General features: G+C 46.8%; 1 protein-coding gene across 1 annotated transcript; it reads left to right on the plus strand.

Annotated features, from left to right (window-relative positions):
• Positions 1 to 7616: 7616 nt before the first annotated feature.
• On the plus strand, positions 7617 to 15417 carry MAP1LC3B (microtubule associated protein 1 light chain 3 beta; the record flags this gene model as incomplete). Its single annotated transcript, XM_082005761.1, has 4 exons — positions 7617 to 7656; positions 10486 to 10541; positions 13021 to 13127; positions 15205 to 15417. 4 exons carry the CDS (start codon positions 7617 to 7619, stop codon positions 15377 to 15379), a joined length of 378 nt encoding a protein of 125 aa, XP_081861887.1. The 3' UTR covers positions 15380 to 15417.
• Positions 15418 to 21564: the final 6147 nt, after the last annotated feature.

The raw sequence follows: 21564 nt of genomic DNA on the forward strand, positions 1-21564 counted from the left end.
CAACTGTTCACAAGGAAATCAAGTTGTTTCCACATAATTACAAAATTAAAGCTACTTCGTTTGCCCCTCTGCTGTCAACAGTTGCTGTTCAGCTGGGATTTCTGCAATGAAATGAACTCCGTGCATTCATAAAGTGCTCGGCAGAAGAGGGTCCCCTGCGATGCGGGCAGAAGTGCTGCCCTGAATCCTAATCAACAGGCCTCACCCTCAGTGAGGGTCTCAAGGCAACGGTCACCATGACAATCAAGCGACAAATACCTAAACTGGAAGAAGACTGGAAAACAGACATTTAATTGATGCAGAAAAGACTCTAAACCTCACCCGCTGCAGGGAGGCTGTTTGCCTGCAGAGCGAGAAACGGGCAGAAGATGAAGGAGGAACAAGCCTTTAGACATCAGTCCCACCAGACAAGAAGAGATGTTTGGGTTGCATTGGACAGCCCGAGGATTTTGCCAAGGGTCTCGTTGTGAGCAGGGGGATACCCCGATCTCCAAGGATCTGGCTGGCCATGCATACAAGATGATCGGATGATGAGTCCAGGCTGCAAGGCTTGTGGTATGAACAAAATTGCTACAACCCCAGGATGAGTAAATGCATGGCTCCTTACAGCCTGAACTGCTGCATTCCACCCTCCAATGCTGCCCACGCTGCAGCATGAGGATGTCATTTTTAATAGTGTGCTAATCCTTTGGGGCTTCAGTGACGGACAAGTTTAGTGCCCACCATTCTGATTGAATTAAGAAAAGCTGCTCCAAGCATCTCAAATAAGGCACATGGACAATGAGTCACCTAAACCAAATATCATCTGTTTGGAAATACGTCCGTAGCTGTTTTCCACCTGTATTGAATCACATGGTTTTCCCCTGTGTTACATTACACTCAAAGTTTCTGACACAGCTCTAGAAGGCCTTGTCATGTTTGTTTGTTTAGGAACTGTTGGATTCATGGAGAGGACAGGAAAAGTACTGATGGCAAGGATTTTTGTGTGAATGAAACAAAAGATGTCCTAGGTGACATTGCCTCGAGCAAAATCTCAGCAGTCCACAGCACACACATGCTTTTCCCTCTTTTGTATTTTCTATTTTTATCTGGACTTTCTCCTTTTCCTCTGAATGCTCCTGCTGTGCCTAATCACCCTACAACCTTCTCTCCCTGTCCCTCACCCACCTGACCCCTCTAACCTTATACCTTATAGCCTTGACTCCAGGGATTCCGAGCCACTGCGTCCTGCTGCATCCCGCAGTGAGCAGACTTTCCCCTTGGACCACTGCCCCCCTTTCCGGTCCAACCCAGCAGAAGGCAGGGCAGCCCATCACAAATCCATCCCAATTCCCACACAGCTCCATCGCCCCATGCCCATTTCCTCCAGATTAAGAAGAAGAAAGGGAAAAGCCTGTCCAGCTGAAAGGCAGTGCCCCCCTCCATGACGCACTGATGTCAGCTGGCGGGGAGCGAAGCCCTGCAAAGTCAGGGGCAAAGCGACAAGCCCTGTGGGCTCTCGGTGCTCAGGGTGACCGCAGTTCCCCTTCCCATGGAACGGAGAGGACGAATCCCAGCCTCTCATCACGTTAGAGAGGAGAAACAATCATTGTCACCGCTCCAAGTTTCAAGACACAGACATGAAAAGGTTTCCAAGCGCTGTTCTTGCGGAGCATCACGCAGTAGCTACAAGCAGAGAATTTGGAGGCTGGGCACAGCGAAGCTCCTCGGGGCCCAGCAGGCAGAGAGCTGGTGCAGAACAGGGTGCCTATAACTGAATATAACTTACAACTTCAGTGTTTACCACCCTGGCATCAGACTATAAAGTTGGCACTTTCTCCTCTAAGTTACTGAATTCATTATCTGACTCTACCAGCTTTATCTGTGATGATAGGGAAAACAGGAAAAGCGCGTTATCATCATCTCCCATCCGCTGTGGTGCTACCACATGTCTGAGCACCTTTCTTTTTAAATGCTATCAGAGTAATAGCTCAGAGCTTTCCAGTCCTGCTGTTTCAGGCAGGCACCTTGCAGCCATTACCACAGGGCTCTTGAAAAAGGATGCACTAAAAGGGGAAATTTTATTGTTTCATTTCCCTTCAGCAATTAAGGAGCTGATGCAGCTCTCACTGTAGACAATTAGGCTTCGCGCTCACTCTAAAGGGCTTTGGATTCGTCCCAAAGTTAGTGTCCTCATTTTCTGTAATCCTGGAAGTGTTTACGCCTTCCCAGCCTCTGAGCAGGGATGAGCCAGCTGATGGCATATCCAGCCAATTATAACCTGAATAGCTGAGAGAGAATTATTTATTTTCCATTTGGCAAGAGGGACAGAAAAGGATGGCAAGGCAGGCCGAGACAGATGAACAAACCCTCTTTGCAAGCCCTGTTTGCCACACCAAGTATTTGCAGCATGTTTTTTTGGCATAAGCCTGCAGTGCGATTTCTGCTTTGTAATAAGCATCATTGGAGGCAGGACACTTCAAAGAGAGAATATTTCAACAGAAAGACCAAAGAATTTTTCTTTGTTTTTTTTTTGTGAGGTACATATTTTCATCTCAAATAGTTTTTCCTTGCTATTTTAAGCAGGAAAAGAGCTCCTCTCATCCTGACTTTACTATTTCCCACTTTCTTCCTTTCTGTCTGGACGTGGATCTCACCAGATGTTGCAGGATAAACTCAGCAGTGGACAGACTCTTCGGGGAGAATCCAGAGCGCCGCAGAAAATGCTGCTGCTGACTCAGGAAGTGTTTTTGCATCCTTCTGGTTTACAGCTGAGCTGGGTGCCCTCTCTTTATGAAAGAGGGCATGGTCTTTCTTCAACATGCTGTCCTTGCAGTGAGGTATTAGTCGACCTAAGGATCAGCTGCGGTCATGAGTGCCTGGGGTCACTGAAGACTTTACAGCATTTCTACAAGAAGCAGTTGTTGTTCTTTCAGCCTTGGCCACGGTCCAGCCTGAAGAATTTCATTGTGCCCAACACCTCTGGCAGCTCAGTTCGCAAAAGCATTATCCTGTCCAGGACAGATCACGGGGCGGGCAGTCAGGTGTTCGACATGCTATTACTGGGTCGGCTGCTGAGCAACGGTCGTGCAATGGCAGGCAGCTCACTGAACCTCTGCATGCCTCAGTTTCTCACGATGTAAATAAGGAGGGTGTTTACTGAAGCCACAGGCTACGTAGCACTCAGTTAATATTTGAAAATGTGTGGAAACGCTGAAATCCTAGGAGTATTAAAAATCAGTGGAAGTCTTTGTTGCGTGCTGTATGATTCCACATTTTCCCTGCTATGCCTCCCTCACACTGTCATTACTGCTTGCCAAGAGGTTATGGGTCTTTTTGAGTGAAAGGTAGTAGTTAAACATAAGTTATTGTTGCTTACACCAACTGGCTTACTGTGTTTCCTTGTGAAAGCAATGGCTCCCATTTAAAACTTGATCTTGAAGCCAATAAATGTTTGCTGGAACAGCAGTAGCAGCAGTAACTGATGTCAGGGTTACGGCACACAGCAATGATGCCTTGGGCAATACTTCTTCCAGGGGGAGTGCAATGAGTTTTTAGCCAAACATTCTAAGAAAATGATGTTTTTGTGATGACATTGCATACGTCTGTGTGTTACTTTGGATTTACCATCCAGAAAAGCATCTGTCTAATAAACTCAGAAATGTTATATTCCAGAAATCTTGTGAAATAGGTGAACAGATAGGGGAGAGAGACGGGTGTTAGTGTTCCCACTGAGGGACACTGAGGTCTGTCATTAGATCCCAGAGAAAACCCACACAGGGAAAACGTTCTGTGAGCAGTTTCCTTAGTTTCACTTTTCTCAAATTACATTTTTATATCCCCTCAAAAGAGAGATATTTTGTCATTCTCATGACTTCTTGCTAGAGTTCTCCTAACTCAGACGGTGACTTCTGCAGAGAAATTGGAAGTTTGGGAATTTGTTCATAGGGTAGTCACCACCTTAAGATAAATTTAAGACTAAAACTTCTCAGAAGAGTTATTTTAAGTCATTGCAAACAATTCACTACAGTTTGATGCTATCTGAAAATCTCCAATAGTAGCTGGGTAATGGCTGCAAACTGTATTAAAAAAAATCAAGGCCCACCTTGATCTTTAGCTAAGCGAGAACAATAAGAACAATTAATGATAAAATAATTGAGGGAAGGTATCTTGATTCAGGTTTAAATGCCCGTTACTCTCAGTGTCCTTACTGCACAGTGTCCTTCCTTTTATTTTATTTACCATGTTTATGGTAAATTTAATACTGCTGACAGCTGCTGAGCTAATAGCCCTAGACACTAAAGTGCTGTCTTCCAGCAAGGGTGTAGCACTGCAGAGGAATAGCTTCATCTATTCACTGTAAAAAGCCTTTTCAGTGCTGTTTTATCAGAGAAATGAGGGGATGGTTTATATGCCCACTCTGTTGTGAGACAGCTAAGAAAGAAACTCGGTTCTCTCTGGGGTTAGGGGTATGTGGGAATTTTTCCCCAGGGAAATGCTGTAAATATCAGCTGGTGTTCGGAGTCACCATTCATACTGGCTTTTTAACAAAAATCCCACCAACCTTCCGGGAGATAGAATGGTTCGGAAAGCCTGGCTTTTTTTTCTCCTTTTACTTCAGACTTAAGATTTCGTATATCCTGCTGTATAGGGTGTAGATACGAGGATCTGAGCTGGAACTCAAAACCAGCTTGTGCTCTAACCTGCTTTGTAAGTTTGTGCAGATCACATCTCTTTTGTTTCACGAAAAACTAAGGCTGGTATTGTAAGAGATTATTTACCCCATCCTTCTCCCTGAGGTAAGAACCATTCTCCCTAAACTGTTCAGAACAGATATTTTACTAATTTCTTGTTAAATAAAAATATCCAACGGTGACTATTCCACTGCTTTCCTAGGCAATTTGTTTGCGGTGCTCAGCTATTCTTATCCTTAACCCAACATCTGATTTCTATCGCCTTGTCCAAGATGTAAGCTCATTATTTCTTGTCCTAGGCTCACTGCATGCAGAGAAGAGCTAATTCCCTCCTGCTCTGCAGCAACCTTTTACATATTTGAAGACAATATAACGTCTCCTTTCAGTTAAGTCTGCTCTTCTTCAGACTAAATGCTTTGTAAAGTGTTCTAAGACTAAGTTCTAGAATAAGAATGCTCTGCAGGCTAGGTTTTTAAAGGGCTCTGTTCCAGCGTAGTTACCAAGTTTGAAGCAAAAACATTTTCAAAAGCAGCGTTTTCTCACTAGGGATGGAGAATCGCGCTTAGAAGAGCTGGTCCCAAAGGCTATGTCCATTCTGTCACTCCAACTGCGCCTCACACCTTTCTCAAATCCAGACTCACCAACTGTCTGCGCTGTCGACACGCAGACACCGGCGAAGGCTGAGATGAGAAGGGAAAGGTCAAGCGAGTCTCGGTGTGGATCTAAGTTTTCCTTCTCACAGTCTCTGCAGATTATTCATGAGCGGAATATGTGAGAGCCCAGCCTGTCAGCAGATACTGCGTGGCTCTTCCTAAGCACCATATGGATGCTTTCAGCCCGAGCTGCAGCCCTGCTAACAGTCGGTAGCGTGGATGAAAACCGCACAACACGCACAAAACCGCACAACATGAGCGCTCGGTACCGTTGGCCCTGCCACCGGGACTCACCTCTACATCCCAAAAACAACGCTACATGGTTTCACCGGGGCTTGTCCTCCTGCCCGCAGCCACGCAGCCTGCGGCAGCCCCTGAGGTACAATTCTGAGAGCGTGGCGGGATCCCCTCAGCCCAGAAAATGTTTTTTGAAAAGGCATTCATTTAAATAATGTTGAAACAGGAATTTGGGATTGCTAGTTTGAGTTTCAGACATATCAGCCATCTGATGATCACCCACGATGTCTCACCCGCTGTCCCTGGACAGTGATGTGATAGATAGAGCATTCATAGGCCTTAGGGATGTTTTTCTTTCCTTGGTTAGTCACACCTTTAATGGTCTCATCCTATAATTATATAGCCACCGGAACTGTGTGACCCTGAATCACAAAATTAGGTAACGAACCCTCATTCCAGCGTGCGAGCTCAGCATCACTCTAACTTCAATGCATCGCTCCACCTCCAAAAATTAAACCCCCCCTGATAATCTCTAAGCTGGTTAGAAAATGGTCCTTTGCCCTATACTCATAAGGACGCCGCCATCTGCAATCCGCTGTCCCTTCAGCCACAAAAGTTGGACTGTACAGCGAGATTGTGTAGCCCTATTGCTGCAAAATCATTCTTATATTTCAAAACACAGTGCCGGGAACATATGTGAGAGAAGGAGAAAGAAAGGCAGCTGAAAGCCTACAGCCAACAGCTTGTGTCAGAAAGCTGCTGAGGGAGGAAACAGTTGGGCATTTTTAATCGCGACGTGGTATCTGCAGGGTGAACGCGAGCAAACTTGGCTTGCGACTGAAATCGTTTGCGATCTAATCAATTCCTGACAAACCGCACGAGGCCGGGTGGTGGGCTTCGAAGTGAGTTGGAACACCTGCTCCTAAAATCCTGTTCCCTGAATGGAAACTTTACCACGGCCTCCTCCTACTCTCGTCTACGTATGCTGAAGGCAAACTGCGGGCAAATCACTGAAGTTGCACCTCTGCATGGAGGCAAAGTCGCTTAAGAGCACATGTTGTTGAGGGAGGGATGTGGAGGGCCACTCCCAGGTGGCCAAGGCTGTGTGTTACTGAGCAGGAACATGGCAGGGCACTCTGAGGCGGCCATGGCCGTACGTTGCTGGGGGGGGCATGTTAGGGTGCTCTGAGATGGCCATGGCCGTGTGTTGTTGAGGGGCAACATGGCAGGGCACTCTGAGGTGGCCGTGGCCGTATATTGCTGAGCGGGTACATGGCAGGGCGCTCTGAGGTGGCGAGGGCTGGGTGTTGCCAAGGGGTAGATGCCCCTTCCCTGGAACCATTCCAGGTCAGGTTGGATGGGGCTCTGAGCAACCTGATGGAGTTGAAGATGTCCCTGCTCATTGCAGGGCGGGTTGGACTGCATGACCTTAAACAGTCCCTTCCAACACAAAGATTCTATGAGCAGAAACATGGCAGAGCACTCTTGAGGTGGCTGTGGCCATTATGTTGCTGAGGGGGCACATGGCAGGGTGCTCTGAGGTGGCCATGGCCGGCTTTCGCTGAGGGTGGACACTGGCAGGGCACTCTGAGGCAGCCACGGCTGTGTGTCACTAAGGGGGCACATTGGCTTGGCAGTCTGTGGCGGCCATGGCCGTGTGTTGCTGAGGGGGGAACATGGCAGGGCACTGAGGCGGCCACAGCTGTGTGTCGCTGAGGGGGTACATGTCAGGGCACTCCGAGGCGGCCATGTCTGTGTGTCACTAAGGGGGTACACTGGCTTGGTAGTTTGAGGCTGCCACGGCTGTGTCTCGCCGAGGAGGAACATGGCAGGACGCTGAGGCGGCCACAGCTGCGTACCCCGCGGGCCCAGGCTCCTGGGCACAGCGACCGGCCGCGCGCAGGCGGCGGACAGCCCGCCCCGCCGTGACGTGCGGCGTCAGCTGACGGCGGAGTCGCCGGTGGCGGCGGCGGGGGGCGGGCGCCGGCACTCGGAGTCGTCCGCCGCCGCCGCGCAGAGCCGCCGCCGGGCCTGAGGCCGAGCAGCTGCCGCCATGCCCTCGGAAAAGAGCTTCAAGCAACGCCGCACCTTCGGTGAGCTCCCCGGGAAGGGACGCGGCGGGGCAGGGGCGGTGACAGGGCCCGCCAGCTGCCCCGGTCCCCTCCGGGCCTCGTCGCTCGGCGGGCGCGCTGCTGGGGGGGCGGCCGGCGGTGGCTGCCCTCGCCGCGGCCGCGGGGGAATCGGCGAAGCGGGGAGGGAGCAGATCTCGTGAGGAGCCGCGGAGATCCCCGGGCCGGCCTGGCCGGGGCCGGCTCCTGCTGACAGCGGGGGTCCGCGGCCGGAGAGGCCCCGGCCGCCGTGCCCCGGACAGCGGGGCCGCCGTGCCGCTCCGCCGAGGGCTGCCGAGGCCGAAGGGGAATCACAGCTGGCTTCGGGGCCGAAATGGAAACAAACCCCGTCCCGGCCTCCGCTCTCCTGCGCGGCTGCGGGCCGAGCCTCCCCACTGTGGGGCGCGAGCCTGGAAGTTTGGGCCGGGGGTCGGTCTTGGGTGCCTGGGGATGGGGTGTGAGGGAGGTGTGGAGATGGGAGGTGGTTGTGGAGCTCTGCCCTGCGTTGGGAGAGGGGCTCGGCGTGGGGGAGATGGCCTCTCCACATCATCCATTATCGACTGCAGAATTCCCAGGAGCCTGGAAACATCGCTTTGCATTGTGTGCCAGGAGCTGGGCCTGCCCTGCCTTCCCGAGTGTCTGCTCGGTGTCCGGCTTCGTCTGTGCTTTTGACAGGAGGATTAACCTCCACTTGCAGTTTGGTACTTGGCGAGGTGTGAGGAATTCTCTACCTGGGGAGCTGTGAGTGCACTGGGATGCATGCCTCCTGTCTGCCTTTAGTTACTGAAAACTAGCAAGGCATCGAAAAGAGCTGTGTAATGATGGCTGGGGAAATGAGATTAGTCTCTTTCTAGAAGGAACAGCTTTGATAGAGTGGTGCCAATACTTCATTCCGTGCTTAAGATGGGACCAAAGCAATCAAAGAGCTCAGTATCTGTTCATGTGTGTCGGTGAGGTGGACTGAAATGCTCCGCGGGTAACAAGAACTGGCAGCGTAACCTATTTCTGTGTGAACTATAAAATCCTGTTCGTAAAATGGAATTGGTGGAAGTAATTGATCCAGATTTTCTTTTCCTTCAGCCTTTGGGTTAAAGTCAAGCTGCTTAAGAGAGCTTTCTCGTGTGCCCACCCTTGTCTTTGCTGTTCTGTTCAACGTAAGCTGTTCTCCGCATTAAAGTGGAGAGAATTTTGATCTAACAGAGTCTGTGTTTAAGCTGCCCCTTTTCTTGGAGTCTTCCAAAACTGCTGTTGACCCCCTCGCCTGTCAGCAGCCTCTGTTGCAGGTATTAAGTTCAGCTAGGATGGCAGCCAAGCAGTTGCCACTGCAACTAATGTCGTCAGGGAACAGTGTTTATCTGTGAGTGACCAAAGCCTGATTTTGAACACACCATATACAATAATCTCAATGATTTGACCAGTTTATATTCTTTCTACTCCAGGGAGTTCTGCTGAATAATTGCTGTGAACAAACCTGTTTCAGTTGAAAAGTTGGTCAAACCTTTCTGTGCTTGCTGGGTTGACAGTTGATCTCTTTCATTCTCCATATCTCTTGTGTTTCTGGTTAATCTTAAAATTAATTAGCTAGTGACTCTGCCCTTGAAGTATCAATGCTGGTCTGTAAGACCGTAGCTCGGACTGTGAGGTGTGAAGCAGGATGGCTTTCAGGTTCTTGGTCTTGCAGTCAGGCGAAGGCTTTGCATACTCCTTGCCTTAGTTCTGCTTGATTCACCTCCAGCTCAAAACCATGATTCATGTGAGTTGCATTTCCTTACTGGGCTTGTGAAAAGGCTCGTGGATGTATTTGATGCGCACAAACTTACTGTGGACTAATGGAGAGCTGAGTGGTGTTACTGCTGAGTGATGGCACAGGTAGTGTGTCCTGTGCATTAGCAGACCAGCAATGAGTTGGGCTGATGGGTGCTGATCTAAGCTCTTCCTCTCCCGTGAGCAGCACCTCTCCCTAGGTAGGTGTCTGTTAAAGCTGTGATGCAACACTAAATCTTCTCTCTGAGAGGTGTTTATAAGATGGAGATGGCCTGGAAAGCCCCAGCCCGCTGAAAAGAGCTTGGAGAGGTTAAAATTGAGCTCACTGAATCTGAAAGTAGGCAGGGTATAAGTAGATGCAACTGCCTCTAAAAGCAACTGTGTCTGTTTTCTTTGGCTCGGACTTGTACTTTAGCCTGGTTTATAATATCTGTGCTATTAATATTTACATCTGAGGAGCGGTGAACTTTATCCTGAAAACTGGCACAGAGAGCGGTGAAATGTCTAGGTACACAAGAACCTACCAACAGCTTCTGCAACAATGGGTGCAGCATAATCAAAATAGAAAACTGTAATTTGGTAATACTAGAAGGCACAGCGTAAGATGATGCTGCCAGGCTTCAGCTAGTCTTAGGTCTCAAGTAATTGTTGACAACTTCCTCTTCTGGCATCTCGCAGAAATAGTGCAGGATATGTAGTCATTAACTTGTGTGGTGTAATTTGATGCTATGAATTTATGAGATTAAAAGAGATTAAAGATTCTGCTTTAGCGGGCAGAAAATGAGGGATGTGTGTGTGTGTGAGGGGTCTATCTCCATTAATACTTTCTAGGAGTGCCAGGCAGCATGTGTGCAGTACTTGTCACCTTGGGTTAAAGAGCAAAGTATCATCTGTCAAAGGAGAGGTTTTACTTGTGACAGTGCTGTCCCATTTGAAAACTAATTTGCCTGAATTTGCCTTTGTGGCTTTTGCTAACATTCAGTCCCTCTCTTCAGGTATTAACAGCATTAAGTGTGGATGTTTGAACAGACTTTTTTTAATCTCTTGCAGAGCAAAGAGTGGAAGATGTACGACTGATTCGAGATCAGCATCCAACTAAAATACCAGTAAGTCTGGTTCTTTTCACTTTCTTATGTTCTTTTTAGTAGTTAGAAGCCTGTAAAAGAGCTGTCCTGATAAGACCAAATTAAAATTTGGCTGTTCGGGGTCGTTAGGCCTGGATTTCAGAAAATGCCTAAACTAGTAACCGGCAGTTGGTGTGGTAGAGCAAGGTGCTAGCTGGGGACTGGAGGAAATGGGGTTTCCTGTGTACTGAAGCTGAATGTTGTAACTTCAGAGAAAACCACACCCTGGCTGAGCTCTGAGATTCTCCTGAGTGTTCAGCTCTTCTCATCTCAGCGTTTTTCTTCTCCAGAAGAAGAGTCTGCAGAGGCTAACGAAGAAGAATGCACAGTAATGTAGAGACAGTTACGGCTTTCATCACCAGTCCATGCTGAGAAAGACAGAAACACTTGCCTTCTGGGAAACGGGCCTTTGCTTGAGGTCTCCAGAAATGCTGCTTGGCTGTCAAACCCCTCCACCTAGTGTTGAGGCACCTCAAAGAGGGGATCAGCCCGCACCTGGTCGCTCTTCTTTAGCTGGTCAGCTCCAAATGCTGCCTGAATTTTTATTTTCTTTTATTTATGGCATCCTCAAGGTTACAAACGCAAAGCAAAATGTCCTGTGAAGCAAAAGGCAGGGATTGTGATATATTGCGGATGAGTTCTTCACAACTGGTGGGCTTTCGTGTGACGGCTGTCACCGCAGTAAGCAATAAATGCAACCGTCCTTACGGCCATTTGGTGGAACAGGGAAGCTCTCAGGAGATCTTGGGGAGCAGAAGAGAGAACTTAATCGGACACCTCAGCCTTTGGTTCTCAGTGATGAGATCCCTGTGAGTGAAAATTCTTCTGTGAACAAACGGCTTGCAAACTGGCTGCAGTTCCAGTGCAAGTTCGTTAACAGAAGCATTTGTTGCCTCCATGTCAAATAGAAACCAGAAGGTTTTCAGCTTTCCTTTAGCTTTAAACTACTTCATCTCGAAGCTGCTGCTGCTGCTGTTTTACTATGCTATTGGGCATGGGAACAAGCAATACTTTACAGCAGAGATTTTCTGACTTTTCTGGAATGTGCAGTTTTCCCCAAAAGGCCCTTTCCTAACAAATGTTTCCTGACAGAAGATTGCTTTTTCACCCACCTTTCACAGATCACTTAGCTGTAGTCCCCAAGGTCTGTGACCACAGATTGAAAGCCATTGATTTCTAGCAAAGCTCTCATTTTAAGTCAGCCATGGACGTATTACTAGCAAAAATTCAGAGGTGCCTAAGCAACTTGCTGAAGATGCAGTGATGCAAACTCACAACTATGGCAGTGGCCTGCTGGGATCCCTGGAGGCTTGCTGTGGTTGCTTATCCATGTCCTAGCTTGAGTTACTGCCTCGCTATTATCATTAGCAGTTCTGGATGAGATAAGATGGCAATGCCATGCTAGATGGTAAATCCCTCCTGTGCTGTCAACACCCTTCCTTTTGCTCTTGGAAATCTTATCTATTGGTTATGGTCTAACTTTTTTAAAACAGTGGTGTTGTTTTTTTTTCCAGAATGAGCCAGCATTTATTTTAACTGGTGTTAAGGAAGTCTTTCTCTGATATAATTAAATTGGCTTAATATCTCTTCACCTGTGTAACTTTTGAATATCAACACAGCCAGACCCCGTGAGCATGGAAATGATCCAAGTGAATGGTGTCACGTAGCTACTGTTGATTTAAAAACAACAAAACCCACGCTGTGGAAACGGGAATGCACAAATCCTGAGATCATTTCTCAAAAGCAGGAACTATATGCAGTTGCTGTGCAGGGTGCTACTTAAATTGGCAAATCTGCAATTTCCTTGTAAATTAAGTAGTTACTACATAAAATCTTGACAGAATTGCTGGTTCCTAAGCATCCTGTCTTGAAATTAAGGAGGAGGAAATTCTCTCTTTGAGGCTTTATACCCTTCAAAAGTAGCTTTCTCTCATGGGTTAGAGTAACCATGTTGGTGAACGGAATAGCGTACTAATCTGGAGGTGTAATTCTTAGAAAGAGGTGGCCTGAAACTGGAAAAATTCTAGTGAAAACTGGTTCAGTTTGCAGACTTCTGTAGCAGCCCAAGGCCCTAGTCAGCCACTGTAATGCGTTAGAGGGAAGTGTGCTTTATCTTTTCTTGAGTTTCCTTGTTGCTGGGTAGCTCAGTGCTAGATTAAATGATTTCAGCAAATGGACCGTTCCAAAATGGCACCGAAGCTGTGGATGTTTGCTGTTAAATCCCTGTTTGTTACCCCTTCGTGCAGCAACTCTTGCAAACAGAGCAGGAGAGGCACATGAAGAAAATTGTAATTGTTCCTTTTCAGATTCCAGATACTGCATTCACAAATGAAGGAAAATGGAGTTTAGCATGAATGCTTGTTGTACTTTGCTGTGTCTAAAATGGAGGGGGGAGATGAGGGCACCAGACACCATTTCTGCCTTTCACATCTTCTGCTCCTTTCTTTTTGTTTCTTTTTAGGTGATCATTGAAAGGTACAAGGGAGAGAAGCAGCTTCCAGTTTTGGATAAGACCAAGTTCCTGGTGCCAGATCACGTCAACATGAGCGAGCTAATTAAAATTATCAGGTAGTATGCTGTGATTTCAATGTAAGCTCCGTCAACCTAAGACTTTGTTTATTCCCCACATGGTGTATGCATTTGGGAACTCTTTAAATGGAAAATTCATCTAACGAGCGCTTGGTATCATCACTAGGACAAATTCTTGAGACGGTGCTTTTCCTTTGGCTTTGCTGGGAAGAAACTTCTTGAAAAGAGCTGAGCTGGTAGTCTGCTTTCAAGAGAAATAACTGCTTCCCAGAGTTGTAGGAGGGAGTCTGGGGCTGTGAATCCCTGTCTAACATGGGTGCTTCTGGCCCAGGGCCCCAGCGCTTCCTGCTTGGCTATTTTAGGATGCCTTCTTGGTGTTCTGCCTGGGAGTCCCTCTCCGGAGTGCCTGCCTCTTCCCACCCACTGGAGGGGGAGTTTGGGCTCATAGCCAGAGCTCTGAGCTGTTGCTTAGGGTTGATGTTGGCAAGCTTTGATCGTGAAATGAGGTCTCCCTCAATGACAGTGTTGAGGCCTGAAAAACACACGTTCAGACCAGTATCTTTTTGTCCCAGCTGATGCACAGACTGTGGCTTGAGTACTGCTCTGCTCTGGTGCTTGAGCTTTGCTTACCAGAAAAGGCAAAGGGGAAATAGCCATGGAGTGGAAGTTGTGTGGTCTAAAATTGTGGTCAGAAATTCTGCTAGAAGTGCATTTCTCCTGGCTTAATGTCAAGAAGGAATATTTGATTAGTAAGAGTTCTCAAGTGGTAAATTTAGAAGTTAGCAGCAAACCAGAGTTTGCTTTTTTTGTTGGTCACGGTGTAGCAGGGAGCTGGTTTGTGGAGGCCACAAGCTGTAAAACCGGAGTTGTCCCGTGTGTCCAAACAATTCCCTGCCTCTCAGGCTTGTCCTAAGCAAATTCCAGCTCTTAGATGAGTAAGAAAGTGAGATAGGGTTTTGGAAGCGGGAACCAGATTGCTCAAGTCTTCCAGAATTTCTCATGAACATTAAAGCCCTGGGAAGAAAGGTTAACAGCAAGCTGAAGGATTTTCCCCACCTTTTTTCTTTGGCTTTATTGTTAATGGATGACTTGGTACCAGCTGGACTTGGTCCTCAGCCAGCTCCTATTGTGCACAGCAAAGCCTGTCCTTCCCAGCCCCCAGAGAGCTGCTGCCCTCTCTCAGCCTGCTGTCTCTGGAGCGATTAGAGCTTGGTTTTGGAAGGGTCCCATTCCAGGACTGTGGCTGGGAGGCTGAATAAATCCTTGTTTCCAGCTGCTGCTGCCCCTCAGCAGCGAGCGGAAGCAGGCAGGAAGCTCTTCTGATCTGTTGTTCTTTCCTTCTTTTTTGGTTGCACTTCCACATACCTGAGTTCCTCCTGCTTACTTGGTTTATGAAGTAGTAAGAGAGCTTCTCTCTACAAAGCTGCTTGCCGGTAGGCAGTTTAGCAGAAACAGCTATTTCTCCCCAACCGGAGGGAATGATCCAAGGGAAACCCCCAAGTTAGATGTTTACTGTGCCACGCAGTGTGTGAAGTCTGTTGCTCTCTGCCCTTCCCACGATGCTTCTCCTGGGAGGGAGGAGAAGAGGGGGCAAGATGCTCCAAAGGTTAAACGCAGGCTGTCACAGAGCTGGTGACAGAGTTTAAAAGGTTCAGGGCCTTCACGTGGAGACTCTGCCCATCCGCCCTCCCCATCGTCACTCGGATCTCTCAAGGTCAGCCTGGGTTTACATTTCCAGTGACCTGTAAGCCGAAGGTCCTGCAGGCCTTGGGCGTTTGCTGGTCGTACAGGGACCATCCTGGCAAGGACTGCCTCTTCCTTTTCGCTTCAGTTTAATGTCCTGCTGGAGTGTAGCTTTTCCAGTGAAAGAAGGGCTTCTGTCAGTGGACATGTTTGATGGGACTTAATAGATGAATTTAATACCACTTAGAGATGAGAAGTAAATGCCGCCTTCTCCAGCGGCAAGGCTGCTTTGGGTGGGGATATCTTACTGCTGTCAGTGGCGGAGGCCTTGGTTTTGCTCTCTATCCTAAACCTTTGTTAATGTGACTGGAAATGCGTGGTCATCACTGTGAAACTCCTTCCCCCCTCCGCTCTCCCAACCTCCCCCTAACAGGCGACGCCTGCAGCTGAACTCCAACCAGGCGTTCTTCCTCCTGGTGAACGGACACAGCATGGTGAGCGTTTCCACACCCATATCCGAGGTGTACGAGAGTGAGAAGGACGAGGATGGGTTCCTGTACATGGTGTATGCCTCTCAGGAGACTTTCGGAGTGCAATCTTCTGTCTAAGACACGCAGGCGGCTTCTAGCCTAGGATTTTGGTTGACCCTTGGCCATCACCCCCACTCTTCCCCACACACACCCCAGGGAAAGAAACGGATGTCACCTACGCTCTCAGTACCTTAGCATAGTCTTGCTTTAGCAGGTGTCTCATCTTACCTTGCCTTGTTTGTGACTATTAAACAGTGCAGACGAGCACCTCTGGCTTTGAAACCTGCTGTAATATTCCACACAGGCACATTTACATTTCTGGACTTTATGAATGGAACCCAATTGTGCATGTGCAAATAAAGGGACACTTGATTGACTTTAACAAGCAAACAGGCACCAGGGAGGAGCTAAAGTGTTTCGTGTGACAGTTTTCTGGAAAATCAAATCTCCCTATGATTCCTTTTTTTTTTTTTTTTAAATTTTTTTTTTAATGGGAAGGCTTCTCACAAGAGCAAATATGTTTTAATGTTCCAAAGCAGAGTTTTGTCTTCTGCAGCTTGATGAGACTTGTGTCAGTGCTGCAGTGAGTTAAGGCAAGTGCTTGGGGTGAGCTGGGGGAGTACAACTCTTTTTTTGTCTCTGGTTTTTGTGGCACTGGAAACTTAGGAATGGTGCCAGTTTCTGAAATACTCATACCAAACATCACAGCTTTATTGTAGTTTTAGGAAGTGTTTTAACTGTAAAAGACACACCTGGACAGGTAACATTGAAATAAACTCCAGTCTGTTACGAATTTCCAATGCCTGTGTGTTCAGTGAAGCACTGTTGTTCATACGAGCTCGCTTCCAAAAGATCATCCCCCCTAGCTCGGAGGTTTGCCATTCCCTTGCCCAGCAGAGCCTGCTGGGAGAAGGTAGTCGAGGGACCTGCCGCCGGCAGATGAGGCAGTCGGGATGCGTGCAGCTGGCCGCAGAGTGCAATCTGGCTAGTGCAATCTGAGACACGAGCTGTGCCCGTAACGCTGGCGGTCTCGGGAGCGCCACCCGTCCTCGCAGTCTCCATCGGCTCGGCAGGGCCATGAAGCCCGCTGACGCGAGCGGGCGAATGGCTTTCATTTTCCACACCTCCGTACTGAACGTCGGACTCGGACGTGCCACTGGAATTACCAACCCACACTGCCTAACGAGTCTGTCACTTGTTTTGCATGTTACCACCCAAAGGGGGGATGAAGTCAGGGAGAACCGCTTCTAGAAGCAGCTCACGTCCAGGAGTTGCTGTCGAGAGTTGACGAACAAATGTTTTTTTTTCTGTCACTGAACTCTCCTGCCACTTGCATGGGGTTTGGAAGATCGTGGTGTTACTACTGTCCTGAGCAGGGAGCAGCCTGTGCAGAGGAAAGGTATCTCGTAGGACCTGTGGTTTTCCTCTAGAGTTGTTAAGTGAAGCATAGCAGGATGAGATTACTCTTGTATATTATATGTCTGTGAACTAACTCCATCTGTTACTGGAAGCTAACTTACTATAACGGGGGAAAAAGAAGCAATACTACTGCGTCTTGGCACTCTAGCTCAATAAGGTGTACAATTTGTACCTCTCTACACCTCTTTGCATGCATCTCGTTCACAACGCTTACTTCAGATTTTTTTATTGTTGTGTTTTTACTCCAATGTAAACTTTTAAATGCAGCTTGTTCTATGTTTAGTTTTGTTCGTGGAAGAAATTGTTTAACTCATAACTGACAACCATACTTGTAATTACAACGTGATTGACTGATATTCCTGTACAAATGTTGCTTTTTTAAAATTAATACAGTGCTGATATGGATGGATTACATCCCAACGTAACTATGGCTTGTGTGGTTATTTCTCGAGAGCTTTCTTAAAGCCAATCTCTAGGGGAGGGCACAGAGAGGTCTGTTCTACCTGCTTCAGGACGCGCAAGGCCGTGAACTGGGTCCTGCTGACAACAACTAGACACTTGCACTGAACCCTCCGATACCGATCGTGATTAACAACCCGGAGAGGGAGCTACCACCCTCCAGGAGGAGGAATTTCAGGTGTCATCTCCCTGTAAAACAGTTCTGCTCTCTAGCTGGGTAAGGACCGGGGTAGACTGAGGGGTTACCGTATCACGGTTTTGTTTCTGCTCCTGCTCAGGGCTTCCGGACCCTGATGCTCTCGAGAGCGGCTCTCTGCTCGTCAGGAGCGACCCCAGGCACCGGCTACAGGTTTAAGGATGCAGGGAGCTGGCAATTCCTTTTTCTTACCCCGACCTGAGGCTTCCTCTGCACTCAGTGCAGACCCATGTGAGGGGCCAGGCGAGGTGGCAGAGCAGAGCCTGGGGGCTCAGCTGCTGCGTTCCCACAGAACAGGGCGCAAAGCTTCCCTCCTTATCCTCCCTGCAGCTCCCCTTTCCCCGTGAAACGGGCTTGGATAGGCAGCTGGAGTCAGGCCACGGCCGCTCTCGGTAACAAACAGCAAGTGCAAACCCTTGGGGGCAGCTCAGCTTCCTCGGCTCAGCCAGGAGCAAAGTCAAGGGGAGGAGAGCAATTCAGAAGCAGGTGTCTGCGGGTAGAGAGACAGCAAAAGTAATAAAGGGAATTTAAAAAAAAACCCCAAAGTCTCTCATAACTGCCAAGCTGGGGAAGCCCCCACACAAATGAAGCCCCTTTAAATTAAAAAAATAGGAAGGGATTCTGTTTAACTCTTTATTTTCCATACATTAAATTTACTCAGATAAAAACATTCTAAAAATGTACAATTTTACTTTTAACAAAGTATAATAAAACATAAAAATCCCAATACCAGAATACTTGACATTTACAATTCAAAATCAAATTAGCTGAATATTAAATATTTACAAAACTATTTAAAATATTTATAAAGTTACATGCACAATTTGTAATACTAGAATTGACCGAAGTAAAAGAAATGGCTCAAATGGGAGCAGGAGTTTCCTTCATTCCTAGTGGAAAGTTATGTCCAAGAGAAGCTGTTAATCTGCACTTGAAAACACACAGGATTTGCTTTCTGCCTCAGTACCAACACGTTTTTTGCTTACCCAAGAAGAATTTAAGAGCGCAAACAGGTAGTTCCAAGGGTTTATGACAGGAGCTGGCGGTGGGCAGGGGCAGTGGGCAGCGTTACGGGGCCTCAGCCAGCAAAAGCATTTTCTAGACTCTTGCCAGTGCTCGGTTCCATGGATTTCTCTCCAGATTTGCCCACATCCGTCTCACTTAGCAGGTGGTCTAGACTACCCCGAATCCACAGCTCCAAGTGTCCGTGACCTCCAGTTAAAAAACAGACGGCTAACCCACGTGCAGGGGTTTCACTTGATGTCATTTTTATTTTGGGGAGGCGTGTTGCTCTGCCAAATACCACAGACTACATTTAATTTTTGAGTACCTTCACCCTGAAGCTTGCCAGCGAGAAATAGCACGAAACAGAATTTTGGGTAACGGTAAAGGTCTAGTGTTAGACCATTATTTTTTGGAAGTCTGGTGCTTAATTTGCCAAGATTTAATGACCATGGTATGAAAAAGTTTCACAAAAAGTGGAGTGTGACATACTGTTTTAAGGAAAAGCATCGTGGAACCCTGATCAATACCTCGCTTGCTAAAATGAGGTTTCCCTCTTTGCACTCCTACTGTTTAGCGTCGAGGCCGGCATATTTATTAATGCTTAATTTGCAGACTGCCAGCACAAGGAGGAGTTTGCTGGAAATTCCATCCTATTTTGAGTTTTTCTATCACCAACACTCCCAAATGGAAAACACTTCTGAAACCGCACAGCACATCACTCACTCCCCCAAGGGAAGACTCGTGAACTTCTCTGTGCCCCTGCAGGGAGATGACCTGCGATTCCCTTCCATCTTATGCTTAAAAATAATTTCTATTCCACAGTAAAATCCATTTTGAGAATAATTCTTTTTATACTTTTAGGACAAAGATAGGAATAAATAGCATTCTTTGAAATCTCCATCTTTCAATGTACAAAAATAGGTTTAAGAACTGGTTCTTTCAGCCACTGAAGCTGGAACTACTATTCTAAAACAAGCTGCCTTTTTGGGGGAGAAAAGATGGATTTGTGCCTTTTAAAAACAGATTAAGGATTATTCTATGGAACTGAAGTGCTCTGTTTGGACTTACCAGCTTTGGTTGCTCTTGGTACAAAGTGGACAGCGTTCAGTAGCAGATCTGAAGCCACAACTCGCTCTGATTTAGGGAAGGCTCTGCAGCTGCTGCTGGCTCATCAAACATTTCTCTCTTACGCTCGTGTTGCTTTAAGGTACTCAAGACTTCTGAATTTGAACTTACTCTAAAACCAGACTTCACCATTTAAAAACGTTACCTAAAAGTACACATAAGCCACTTTAAAAAACATCAGCCTTAACTCTACACAAAGGAAACAATCCCAAAGAAAGCTCTGAAGAAAGGAATGAAACAGTTTGCTGGACAGAAGTTCAGTTTTACAGTCCTTTTGTTATCGTTTCAACTCTGTGATGAATGTTAGACGAGACTGTGCCCAGCCTCGGGCATTAAAACAAACTACAACTGGTACAGATTTTTTTTTTTTTCCTGCTGTTGATTTTTGCTATTTTGAGAGGGTTTTTAACACTTGCATCTGTGTTGAAATACAGTTTATTTAAATACAATTCAGTTTTAAAATATTGTTTAAAAAAAGTGGAAAAAAAAAATTAACGTTAAGGTTTGGCTTTCAGCACATGTTCCAGGCCACTGGAGAGACCCTCAAAGCTGTACATAGTAAACATTGTCACTGAAAACTGCACATTTCCTTCAGCATAATACAGTATGACAGACTGTTCCTACCATTGTCTTGAGCTCATTAAGGCAAAGGAAATTGCATTGTCAGTTCTCATCACTTTAGTGTTGTAGGTCTGAAGGTTGTTCCTCAGGATACAGGTAACCTCCTCAAATGCAGGCAGAGCGAACGGCAGCATTTCAGCAGTGTGTGCAATACTGCGGGGTGTGTGAGCGGGGCCGAGAATACACAAATCTGATTTTGGTTTTTTTTCCCATTGCATAGGAATAAAAAGTACTTTTTTTTTTTTTTTAAACCAAACATTATGCAAATTTAGATTTGGGTTTCCATAAAGCCAAATCTACTCTGAGCTGCGGATCGCTACCTGAACTGAGTTTGGTTTCTCACCATCTCATGTTACCGTGCCTCTCCGGTGATGCTCATTTTTCCTGCTGGCCTCCCCGGCGAGGCTGACGGCCGCCCTCTGAGAAAGCAGGACTGAAAGACGGCCCAGAACGTTCTTTTCTATGACCAAGGTACAGGAAGGTCCCAACTGTCAAGCTACCGCATTTACCCCCTCACACGGACGTTTCACTGCTAAGGCCTGATCTCCTCGGGGCAGCTCTGCACCACTTCAAAACCTCCTTCTCGGATATGACTTCCCTCGCTTCCAAGCGAAAGCTGCGCCACTACACATACTATTCATCCTGGTGTGGTTTAAACTGGTGTAAGAAATACATCCAAGTGTAAACAAGGCTTCAGACTTTAAAGGTGTCTTCCAAATTACAGTATGCAAATATCTCTATGTCAGACATTTTAAAGAGAAGGCCTCACCCATTTAATGCCGTCAAATTCCTCGGGTGAGCCATGAGGATTAGTATCTTCTTTCAACCAGACAGGACCAAACTGTTTCAAATTAGCAGTTCAAGATTTGTTTGGCTTCCTCTCGAGTCCTAATTTAGATTTCTCACCCACAAATTATGTATGCTAAGTAGTTAACACCAAAGCTAGTCATCTACAATCTATTGCAACGAAGGAGGCTGACAATAAATCCTTCAAAGTCTTGATAATAATGAAGTTTACTACCTTTTACAAGTTTGACTTCTACCACTTCTGAATCCTGTAGCAAAAGCCTTGGGGTAGGAGTCAAAGGGATTTTTTTTATATAAAGTAAAGCAAAAGCTTACAAACTCTGCTGCCAGAGTTCTTTTTTTTGTTTTTAGGATGGTTTAAAATTCATTTACAAAAGCAGAATAATAAGGTTTCTGTGAAAGAGACCTATATACAGTAACAGGACGTAAAGGTTGTTTCGTGTGTTACAGGAAAATATCGTTGAAGCCTTTATGACTCTGGAGTCTCTGGGACTTGGACCCTTGGAAACTAAGTTTATTCCACTGCTGGGAACCCAGCACTATCTAGTAATAAGTGAGACAATGAAGCACAAGTTTGTTTCCAGAAGGAACCGAAACTGCCATGTGTGTTCTTTTGGAAGGGAAAGGAGAG

This window comes from Phaethon aethereus (assembly GCF_964289735.1).
Source record: "Phaethon aethereus genome assembly, chromosome: 13".
Taxonomy (NCBI): Eukaryota; Metazoa; Chordata; class Aves; order Phaethontiformes; family Phaethontidae; genus Phaethon; species Phaethon aethereus.